The following is an 11,679-nucleotide window of genomic DNA, read 5'->3' on the forward strand; positions in this document are numbered from 1 at the left end:
CAACCACCACCAGAATCAGCATTCTCAGCATTCTCAACAGTCTCAACAACCCAGCAGTCTTGCTCCTCCCAAGCACACTCACCGGAGAGCAGCGCTGCGGGACTTTGACGTCGACGCCATTCGCCACGGTGCCCCCCAAGAGACCCCCGTGTCACGCCACGTGATGAACCGGGAACCGCTGAACGTACAGATCCCCCAACTGAAGCTGGTAAGTCATAACCAGGAAGATTTCGATGCGCTGGTACCCTACGCTGGTCTGATTGGCGTGGCCCACGATGTCGGCACTCGTCCCGTGCGGGCTTCGCAGATCCCCCCTCACTCCCCTCGTCTCGACTTAGGTCCTGGTCCCCACTCTCCGGTGCCTACTAGTCCCGTGCCGATGCTGCCGAAAGCCGCTCAACTGTTTGGTTTCAGTGATGAGGGCGACGAGTATGGCAACCCTACTGGTGGCCATCTGAGAGGGACGCTGGCGATCATCGGTGCCCTCGGCGCTGCTGGTGTTGTCGGAGCTACCCGTAAGCCCTCGACGAAGAGACTGCGGCCCGCTGACGGCGATAGCAACCGTGCTAGCACCGCCTCTCAGCCGCCTAGCCAGGGTCACCGTCACACCCACTCGCTGGGGCTGAGCAAGGCGATCTTCCCTTCGTCTGAAACTACGACCACTGGCAATACTGCCTCATCTTCTGCCGACGCTGAGTACCCGATTGCCGGTGAGTTTGCTGGTATTGGCCGCGAACAAGGTCCCGTGAACAAGCACTTGCTGGGAGCGGTGGTCAACCCTACGCCTCCAGTTAACCCTGACTTGGCCAACCTGGACGACACCATTGACCAGAAGGTGTCCTCTCGCCTGCCTCCTCCTCGTCTGAACTTGGGAGAGGTGAGTACGTCTCGTAACTACACCTCCGAGACTCCGGGTAAGCCGGCTACTGCCGGTGCCCCTACTGCTTCCAGAAATGTCGATGGCGGCATTGATGGTGGCAATGACGCTTCGCGTTTGCTGGGCCGTGATGACGCGATTGCCGCCTTGGAACTGGGACACCACTCCCACCCCGTGCCGCAACCTCAGCGCTTTGAAGCGGTAGCAGTGGAGAAAGAAAGAGTGCTGAAGACTCCCAATGAAGCTCGTGAGGCTAAGTTTGTTTCTGGTGCCATTCTCCTGGAAAACCCTGCCAATTTACCTCTGGGTGTAATTGAACCGGAGCCGCTGCCTACTGCTGAAACTCCGTCTTCACCTTTCGCTCCCACGCGTGACGCCTACCGCAACATGCTGGGCGGCTACGAGGACTCGGCACCGCTGCCTCTGCAGGCGCTGAGAGCACTCAAGGGATCGCCCCAAGCTTACAAGCGGGCGTCGATGGCCTACGACGACGACTTACCTCCTCCTGCTCAACCGGGTTTCGGCTCTGGTTTCCGCAATTACAGTTCTCTGAGCGGCTACCCCGAGTCAACACTGGACTACCCCCGTCTTTCGGACTTCTCCGAGCCCACTGACTACTCGGAACCGGACTTTGCTCGCCCCAACTACAGTAAGACCAACTACCTGGAACCGAGCTTCTCCGAGCCCGAATTGGAGCCTGAAACTGAGGTTTTGAAGCAGCTGTGTAGCCGCGACGACTACTTGCCTCAGGGGACTTATCCTGTGAGTGGAGCTGCTGCTGGTGCCGTTACCGGTGGTGCTATTGCCGGTATCGGTGGTGCTGCGGTTGGCGCGATTGCTGGCGCTGCTCTTGGCTCCAAAGCTGGTGGCTACGCCCACGACGATGACGATGCTGTGGTCCGTGATAATCTGCCAGCAGCTTATGACCCATCCACCAATTATGATGCTACTGAATCCGACTTCAAGCAAGCCAACCACGTGAAGGAGTCAGTTATCGGTGAAGGTTTCAACCAAGGCGGTCAGCTGAAGGCGCTTGGTGGTAACAGCGACGAATATCCCCTCGAAAGTTTTATTCGTGGCCCTCGTTCTACTACTAACGACCACAGTGGTAGTGGTGATGGCTTCCAGCAAAAGCTGGCATCTCCAGGACTTGCTGGTCACGCACCTAGGGAAAACCTTTTCAGTGATGTACGCGGCTACAATGAACCAATCGATCAATCTAGTGGTAACACTGATCTGAAGCCGTCGGTTGGTGACTATACTGAGCTGTCCAAGCAGATTGGTGGCGAATCCCCTAGTGACAGAACTAACCAGTTTGTCCAAGAGCACTACCAGCATCACGCTCACGGTGACCAACCATCTGAGACTCTCGGCGACCACCAATCGAAGCAACGCCTGGCTCACGACCATGTCCACAGTGCTGACTCTCTGTTTGACAAGTACCGCCAGCTGGACACACCCGACAGGGCTACCCCCTCAGAATTCGGCATTGACAACGGCTACGGAGCTACTGGCGTTGTCGACGATGGCTACCAGAACCGCAATGTCAGTCTGCTGCTGACTGACCCTGGTAAGGCGTTTGGCGCTCAATTGGGCCAGGTGGTTAACAAGCACCGGAATTATGTCGAGGTCGACAATAGCCCTCTGTCGGCGTACACTACGCCCAAGGCTAATCTCGACAATATTCAAAACGACGAGATTACTGCTGGCTTTGGCAATGAATTTACCGCTACCCACCTGAAGAAGCTGCCGTTGGACGAGTTGATTGACAATTACTCTCCTCAAACGAACCAGACTAGTCACAAACCCGCGGAGTTCTCGGTGGACCGGGCCAAGGTGAGATCGCAGTCACCGGCGTACCCGTCATTTGACACTCCTCGCACCACTCCTCGGGACACGACCTTGGTGGAAAGCGACGACGATGAGATTGATCATGATCTCGATCGTGGTGTTAGCACCAATACTCGTGCTGATGCCTTGGGTGGTGGTGCGGCTGCGGCCTTAGCTGGTACTGCCATTGTTGGTGCTCACTTTGGCAACTCTCCCGGGGGGCATAGTCAGGAACGCTACGGTGAAGCGGTCCACGAAATCCCCGACTTTGACGACGAGCCGCAGCTTGCTCCTGAAGAAATTGCCAGAAGAAGACGTGATATCGAGAAGCGGGCGGCGTCGGCTGGTGCTACCATTAAGGGGTTGAACGAAAACAAGCCGTACACTCCTGAAGAGTTGGCACAAAAGAAGACCCAAGCAATCAAGGCACGTGGTTACATCGGTCCTCGTTACACCGATGCTGAAAAGGGGACCTACATCTACCACTGTGACGGTATCCCCGTGCCTGGTTTCTGGGTCGACTAATCATTTTGTATCAAAGAAAAATGTTACGTTTGCTTTTTATATATATATATGTTTAACGAACTCTAGCAAAACTTATCAGGGACATTGTAAGACGCAAAAACCTGTTTTGCGTTATCAATAATCGTTAGGTTGTACTGACGGTTCGGACACTGGTGCCAACGACAGATTAAGCTGCAGTTCCGTGAGTAGTTCCTTGGTTGTTTCCGCCGTCAGTGACACCGTCGTTGCCGGTGTAACTTCGTTGATGAGAAGAGGCTTTGGTGCACTGTTAAGCTCGCCATCGGCCGCGGCTTCGGCTTCGGCTTCTTGCTCTTTCTTGAGTGCTTCCGCTGCCTCCGCCTCTTCCTTGGCTTTATTGATGATGTAGTATTCGCGGTATTCCAAGTCTTGTCCTTCAAACACCAAATTCAGACCGTCGGGCCCGCGAATTTTGTCGTAGTCAGGATGAGGGATATCCCACTCGGGTCCCATAAGGTTACAGATGTAGGAGGCAACGTCATCGCAGTAGCCCATGAGACTCACATCGAAATTGCAGTGATCGATGGGATCCTTATTGATGACGATTTGCGGGACATACGGTGGCACTTTATCCACGATATCCGCCACCGGAGCTACTTTGAGTGACGTCCCCACCGATATAAGTAAGTCACATTCGCGGAGATCTTGAGCGATGGTGTCGTGGAATCGTTTAGGAAGCAGTTCCCCGAAGAAGGTGATATCTGGTTTGAACACGCCAAAGCTCTCAGGGAGATAGGCGTCGTCGTCTTTCCGCAAGATTTTGTCCTTAGTTTTACTGCAGTCCGGGCAGTAGGCGATTTCTTGAGCTCGTATTTGCGGGAATATCTGCTCCCCCGGAATTTGCTTACGACAAGTGACACAAGTAGCAGTGGCAAACGAGCCGTGACATTGGACAAGGTTTTCTTGCTTGATGCCCGCATAGCTTTCAAGATTGTCAATGTTCTGGGTGTAGTTCCGCAAGAGCTTCCCCTTATCTTGTAGTAACTTGATGAACGCATGGAGCGGGGAGTAGACGTTTTCTGGGGGGAGGATCAAGTGGGCAATTGAGTAGAAAAGCGACGGATCCATGTGGAAGTTTTGTAGATCAAACACTTCTTGAGGATCGTTAAGACCAAGGCTTTGGATTTGCGAGTAGAACCCTTTAGATGACCGGAAATCAGGAATACCCAAACTGGTAGAAATACCCGCACCCGTAATCACCAATACTTTCTTTGCCTTCTGGATGGCGTCGAGAGCATCGTCGATAGTCTTTACTTCCTCTAACCGGTCACGCACCTTCATCACTTTAGTCATGACTCGATTCAAAAACGAAATGAGACCCATGATATTCGAATTATCCGGTTCTGGAGCCATTGGCGGCACGAACCCTAGTTTGAGAATGACACGCGCAATGTCGTCGCCCAGAGCTGCCGTCGGCAAGTACGTTTGGAGGAATTCGTGGACCCCTTGAGACTTGAGAAACTTACGCGTCAGCGCGATCACTTCCGGAGTGATTGCCGGGACATCACCGTCTTCAAGTTCGGGAAGGATGACTGAACTAGACAGATCAGCGTCGGACTCAGAACCAGAGACGCTCACCAGTTCACGACGAGGCACACCGAGGGGTGCACGGCGCGATACTTTGGCGAGGGCTGAATCCTCGTAGAACTCGCCCAAATCACTACCAGAGTCGTCATCAGCATCACTTTCGTCCGATTGAAGCAGGAATTTCGACGGGGGAGCAGGAGGAGCTGGAGGAACGGGCGCTGCCACCGCTGGCGCCTCCACGGTGAGGGTCTCGGCGAACGGAGTGCCAAAGCGGAGCGGGTCCTCGGGGGTGTCGACGCGTTGTCGCTTCACCGACACCTCGTCGTCCTCGGGATCGGAGTCTACTAGCACGATCTCCTTGTCCATGCCCACGGGGTTTGAGTGCTTGGGGGAGGGTGAAGCCAGGGAAGAGGGTGATTGTGGTAAGGCTGAGATACCCCAGGAAAAAAGGCTTCGCGTGAGACACGAGGTGAGGGTACTTAAAAATGAGACAGTGGATAAGACAGTGACATCATGGAAATACCATAAGAACTCGATTACTTATTCCGATTAGATGATAGTTTATGAATCAGGTTTAGAATCCAATTGACTGTGTAAGCCTGATAGTATCACTTAAAGACAATTTGCTACTAGAGAAATTGAGTGAAGGCATAAGCAATTGGTATCGAATCTGTTTTGAGATATCGATTAGTAGCTATTCTAGAGATGTAAGCTGATTTTAGAGATCATATTTTGATTATCCTCGCTTGACTTACCTATTTCACAAGTAGTCAACACTAAACGCGTCGTCCACGGACCCAAGCTCCAAAACCAAAACATAGATTAATCAAACCATTGAAATCAATGCTTTAATTTCAGCAATAAGCATTTTTCATTCGAGGTATCGCGTGTATTATTGCCCCCTCCTCTTTGATAGCCTCACCACCACCATAAGGCGGCGGTCGCATCTTTTCGCACATCAACACCATGCCGTTGTACAAGGAAGAGAACTACCTTGTGGTGCACCCCGGGCTGGAGTACACCCTCTTCACCTACGGGCTCCGAGACCTGCTCTCGCCGCCGCAATACCGGTTACCTCTGGTGGTGTACGCCAAGGGCGAAGGCGAGGCCCGCGAATTCCACGGGAAACCCGTCGACGGGTTCACCGCCGTCCATCCCATTGTCAACGGCAAGCTTGTGGATGTCGACGCGTTTAACTTCTTCCTCAAAGTCATTCTCCAAAGTGTGATCCAGGCCAACCCCATTGCCACCATTCTGCTGATTCCGCTCTTGCTCGTGTTGCCGGGTTTGCTGTGGCCCAAGGCGCTGGTGGAGCTCGTCACTAAATACGTGGTGGAAACGCTTGAGTTCACTGCGTTTAACGTCATTGACGTTGCCTTGGCAGCGATGTTTGGCATTGGCCTGGCCAACAACGCTTTAGTTATTAATGTTGGTAAGAACAACGTGCAAATTGTCCCCGTCGTCGGCTACCAGGCGATCCGTTTCGCTTCAAAGTACCTTGTGGGCGTGGGTGGTAACACTATCAACCAGGAATTGGCTCGTCTATTGCCCAACTTGTCGGAGACTCAAGTTGAAGACCTTAAGTGCCTGGGGATCGTTGAGGCGATTACTGACGCTCAAGCGGAAGCGTTTTACCAAGCCGCCGAACAAAAGCTCCACCCGGGACGTCCCGACGAGCAGGACGACGACTTTGACGTTGCGAAGATCGTCACTGAAGATGGCCTTGAAAACAATGACACCAAGAAGGTTAACACCGAGCTCGAACAAAACTCGTTTGTTGATAGAGATGGCAAGAAGGTCACTGTGGGTAGAGAACGTTTCAGCGCTACTAGCCTGTTAGTGGATGCGTTGGTGGACCCTATCTATGAAAGTCTCGAAAACATCCCCGACTTGGAGAAGCGCCAAGAGTGTTACGACAGCATCATCCTCGTGGGGTCTACCTTTAAGATTCCGGGACTCAAACAACAATTGCTCCTCAAGTTGCTGCAGAAATACTTGGTGACCGAGCCTCAAGACAACGAAAAGAAGCAAAACGCTATCAACCTGGCTATCGCTGCCTACCAGCAAACCGACGACGTTGAGGTGACCGACAGTGCTCACTTGGCTCAAGTGCCCCATCTGATCCGGTTGGCGAAGTACCCTGAGTACTTCTCTGAGTGGAAAAAGCTTCTGAAGATCCCTTCGAAGCTGGTGTGGAATGACGTCTACTTCTTGGGGGCGCAAATCTACGCCAAGCAAATCTTCAATTCTAACTCCAACCACGGCAAGGAGTTATTTATTGACACCGATGTTTATGAAGAACGCGGCCCCCAGGCGATTTGGGATGTCTGTGTGTAATGTACTATAGGTGTTGATCTGTCTTGATATACACCACTAATGAAAAAGTTTGTTTTGAAGATTATTGTAAATGTGTAGGCTTTCAAGAAAAGAAATAGAGTTACGGGTCGATTTGATGGTCGAACGAACATCTGTATTGTAAATGGAAAAAGATTGCGCAAACCCGGAATCGAACCGGGGGCCCAACGATGGCAACGTTGGATTTTACCACTAAACCATTTGCGCTTTCTTGGAAAAATGTATTTTTTACATTTTCATAACATACTCACGTGACAAGGATTTGGCGAATATTTCGTTTACTGAGGGTTTCATATTCGAATTGAATGTCAATTTTGAGATTGTTGTAAGTATAACTCAAAATAGAAGCACTCAATATTAAATATTCTTCAGTTTCAGGCCAGATAAATGTGCTAGGAGCTCGAAATAAGTAATACATTGTTTAACATTGGCTCGAAGGTGAAGAGCTAGGGATGATTTTGCAGGATTATTTTGGTTATGGTGATGCGGATCAGTGTTACACGTCTATTCCCGTCTATTCCAGCAAGCCACTCTCGTCGGCATTGAGGTTTCGAGGTTTAACCCTCAACACTCACACGTTGCGAGAGTTCTCAGACAAAACCCCCTATACTCGTCGTTCATCAGGGAGCTGATCATAATCTCCGTGCTGCTGAGGGCCTGCCAGATGGTTCAAAGTCTGAATGAATTGTCGGAGAGCCACATTATGCTGCCAATCATTTGTGTACGCCATCAAACATGAAAAGAGGGGGACACGTCGGTTCGGAAGAATCTCAGCATAATCGCCTTGGTTGTCAGCCCATTCATTATTGGTCCACTCAATGAACGCTTGATGAGTACTCTCCATGGTAGTACGTGCCTTTTCTCTCTTATCCAGGGAGCGATCGGTGGTGATGCGAAGAGTGTTGCGGATGCTCAACGATTGCTCAAGAGCGTGGTTGATGGCCCCGCAGTAGCGTTGACTGGGAGGGAACAAGGTGACAATGATCTGGGGTGTGGCATTCACAGGGAGGAAATTTACTTGTTCGGTGATTTCGCTGAACAACTTCTTGACACCAGTGGGGCAGGCCGATTCTTCGAATCTAGAGGGGTTGAAGTAGAAAATGTTGGGACTAGACAATTCGATAATACACAATATTTAAAACTGTGAGTGGCCACCAATTTGTCTTAACCGTCAGATCGATCCAACTGGCTTTTAGAAGTTGAACTCTGGGGAGCGCTCGGAATGAGCTCATAACCTGATTTTAAATTAAATTGAGGCTTATAAAGCTTTGGGCTCATATCCTCTCGTTATGGGCAATTCGAACATCACGTTGATTATGTTCAGCGTAGCTACGCCCCATCTTTACTCTGATCTGAAACCTGACTTATGGGCTCTAGAAGCAATTTGCGATGTTTTGCAGCAGTGGTAATAGTGGTGCAACACCTCCTCGAAGTAGGGCGTTTGTATGCAGAAGCATTTGGGAGAATTGCTGAACATAACACTATGAGCTCGACCACAAGATTCCAGAATGACGAATTCACTCAGCCTAACACCACTGTAGTCTCTATGTACGTCTGTTTGGCTTGACAAGTCTCCTAGTGGGCAGCGCAACTGTTAGCACACTTATCACGCTTCCGAAATTTAATACCTGCACATAGGAGTTCAAACTGCACGTCGTGTGTGAACTGACCGAGTGTTTTCACCGCTTATATATCACTCTAAGAGAAAACAAACAACACCGCTGTAATAATCACTAATGAAATAGTATTTAGGACGGCAAATAGAATTTTCGGAATTTTCATACGGAAAAACTAAAAAGTGTGCTAAAAAATCAGAAAAAATCGCTAAAATCAAACTGATAGCTTCATAAAATTCTTTGGCATTGGAAGTATATTTGAGGTGATTTTGGGAGAGTTGACATCAAAATTGGCGTCTCTATGCGAGTTTACCAGTGGAAAGAAATCTTTTTTTTTTCTAGCAAATTTTTTTTTACACTATTTTGTGTTTGCAAAGCTGTCTATAACGTGCAGTAAGCATTGAAAATGGCTTGTAATGTTTGTAGTAGTAATGAGAGAAGTATAAAACCCGTCTATGTTCAATGCCTGTATGCAGGTGCATGAAAGAAGATGCACGACACAACAAGGTGAGTTGTAACACGCATCTACAGAGATCTTGGCTCAATTCTGTTTGCGATATTACAGTCTTTGAGAACGTACATTTAATGCGATGGGTCAAATCGATGCCAACACAAATTCTGACACAGATATCGTGCTTCCAAGGTTTAAGATTCTGCACACAAGCCTTGCATGTGCATATGGACCACGAATTTTCAACTAGGATTTTCATCATGTATGTGACGCTCTAGAAAGAATTGAAATACACCACCATAGAGTATACGGTGCGAATAGAGTTTACAATAGCAAATGGGATTTTTCTGAATTTCGTAAAGAAAAACTTCAAAGTGTGATATAAAATCAGGGAAACTTGGTACAGACTTGTAACTAGCACCATAAAATTCTTTGGCACCAGAAGTATCGTAGATAAATATCTGGGCAGGCTGACGTTCGATTTACTGAGTTATCTAACAGGCTTTTATGTGCGTTCTCATGTTGATCCTGCATGTAGCGGATGACTTTCAAGGCAAAAATTTACCAATGATAAGACAAGTTGAATGAGTTCTAAATCTAAATTTGTATTCCACACGGTTCAAATATATGTGTAATGGACATCAGCAGATGTTCCCGACAAAAAAAAATTTTGGAATAAAAACTTGAAAAAAAAAATTTGAAATAGTTTTAAACGAGCGACGAGTACCTTGTATGCAGGAGTTGACGACTGACGCGGGATATTATATACAGGTCATTATGCAAATGATTGATTTAGTTGATTGAGCTGCAACAAGCTAAGCAACACGGTTATTGCAATGCTTCAACCACTTTTGTTTTGATTTCACTGAAATGATATCAATGAAAGCAAAAGAATGCAGCTCAAAAGAATACGGAAACAATTACTTTGTCTGCTAACTTGTCTTGCACTAGTGAGTAGGCACTAAGACTTCCAACTATCTTGTTACCTATTGTAAAATACTTTGAAGAGCGTCGAACACCAATTTCGTTCTATTTGCAGAGCAAGGTGATGTCTCTGCTCTCTACATTATACTTAAATTCCATCAGAGGCGGCGTCTCTTCCTCTGACATCATAACCAAAGATACCTTCTTGATAATTCATATTGAAAGTATATATGCGTCGTTAGCGGGTTTCGTGTCACACTTGGGATACCACCCTAGCCCTCGTGGTGACCAATTCACCCGCTTGTTTGAGCTTAGACAACGGAATGGCGCAGTCGCCAGCAGTGATTGATACTCGTTTCAACCGGCCTTGAGCATCATTAGTGACGGAGATCGACGTCACCACCTCCTCAGCCTCGCCACCAGCACCCCCCCCCGTCTTGCACTGGCAACGGCACCAACACCCCTTGGTTAGTGTCCAAAATTGAGCACACCGGCAGCACTCAGCACCACGCCCCGCTTAGTAGTCATTCTATTACGCACCACTCTAGTGACACTGGCGGCTTCCAGCACGTATACTTGAGGAAGCTTAGTCAGCTGGAGAGCACGCAAAATCAGCAAATAGCAGAGATCGTACACCGACAGCGTGCTCGTTTGCTTGGAAAACACTTGACGTAAGCGCGATGAGTTGTCTTCATGACTTGGGATAGGCGGTACAAGTCAATAACAGCTACAAGGTTAAGGTGACTTGCGGGGAGGTGACTTGCGGGGGCGTGACTCGGGGGACCACCATTGAACCGGCACTTGAGCCCGAGCCAGCCACGCTGAAACCAGCAACGCCGTTCAGCAGCGGTCTTTGCTTGGTCAATTTAAATTTTCCTTCGTGATCATGCTTCTCGATATGCACTTTGAGGCAAGATTCAAGGGCAAAGATGAAACTGTGAGCTTCGTGGGTGTAGTCAGCTTTTTCAGTGTAAGTTCGGATTCCTTCAAGGTATGGCTGCATCTTTTCCACTGAGTTCGTTTCGGGGGTCGACGGAAATCTCTTCTTCCATGTGTTGATCTTCTTGAAATGGTCTGGGTCGATCTGGTACCAAGCTTGGCTGGGAGTTAGCACAGTTGGGACGTGTTTACCAGTTGGCGGGTACATGAAAGACATCTCAGTGTTGATGGTACCATATTAAGCATTTGAGTTCACGACCTCCATGACTGGGGTATCGTGCGGCTATGTACTAATTAGGTGGGAGCCAAGTGCCGTTTTAAGACACGGCTTGGTGAATGCACGGTCTCATAAGACCAAGGACGGCAATGCACTAGCATGCCAACGAGTTTTACATAATTCAAGAGATTTCCTGAGCCCTTAGTTAGCTTTCTCTAGATAGGATCGCGAAACTTAACCGATCGCGCTCGAATAATGCAACCAGCAAGAGCAGAAACAAACGAGCGTTCCATCAAAAAAAAGGTAGGAAGTGCAATGCAGAAATAAAAAGCTGGAACAAAAAGTAACTCCGGTACAGGGAATCGAACCCTGATTTGCTCGGTGAAAGCGAACCGTGATA

The 11,679-nt window shown here is 49.0% G+C and overlaps 4 protein-coding genes across 4 annotated transcripts in view; 2 read left to right on the forward strand and 2 right to left on the reverse strand. All coding sequences in view use genetic code 12, as the record gives it.

The window, feature by feature from the left end:
- DIURU_004145 (uncharacterized protein) overlaps positions 1 to 3,232 on the forward strand; it is a gene marked incomplete at both ends in the record, with an annotated part of 5,850 nt that extends 2,618 nt beyond the window's left edge. Inside the window, one exon of the mRNA XM_034156986.1 lies at positions 1 to 3,232. This exon is cut by the window's left edge and continues 2,618 nt beyond it. Coding sequence (XP_034011166.1) covers positions 1 to 3,232 — 3,232 coding nt within the window.
- Positions 3,233 to 3,346: 114 nt separating this feature from the next.
- Positions 3,347 to 5,143, reverse strand: DIURU_004146 (uncharacterized protein; the record flags this gene model as incomplete). The annotated part of the gene is made up of 1 exon (XM_034156987.1): positions 3,347 to 5,143. The coding sequence occupies one exon, from the start codon at positions 5,141 to 5,143 to the stop codon at positions 3,347 to 3,349; it is 1,797 nt and encodes a 598-aa protein (XP_034011167.1).
- A 600-nt stretch (positions 5,144 to 5,743) lies between these two features.
- ARP9 (Arp9p) lies at positions 5,744 to 7,114 on the forward strand (the record flags this gene model as incomplete). Its single annotated transcript, XM_034156988.1, has 1 exon — positions 5,744 to 7,114. One exon carries the CDS (start codon positions 5,744 to 5,746, stop codon positions 7,112 to 7,114), a length of 1,371 nt encoding a protein of 456 aa, XP_034011168.1.
- Positions 7,115 to 10,850: 3,736 nt separating this feature from the next.
- On the reverse strand, positions 10,851 to 11,279 carry DIURU_004148 (uncharacterized protein; the record flags this gene model as incomplete). The annotated part of the gene is made up of 1 exon (XM_034156989.1): positions 10,851 to 11,279. One exon carries the CDS (start codon positions 11,277 to 11,279, stop codon positions 10,851 to 10,853), a length of 429 nt encoding a protein of 142 aa, XP_034011169.1.
- Between the last annotated feature and the right edge of the window lie 400 nt (positions 11,280 to 11,679).

The sequence above is a fragment of the Diutina rugosa genome (genome assembly GCF_008704595.1).
Source record: "Diutina rugosa strain CBS 613 chromosome Unknown scaffold13_size251220, whole genome shotgun sequence".
Taxonomy (NCBI): Eukaryota; Fungi; Ascomycota; class Pichiomycetes; order Serinales; family Debaryomycetaceae; genus Diutina; species Diutina rugosa.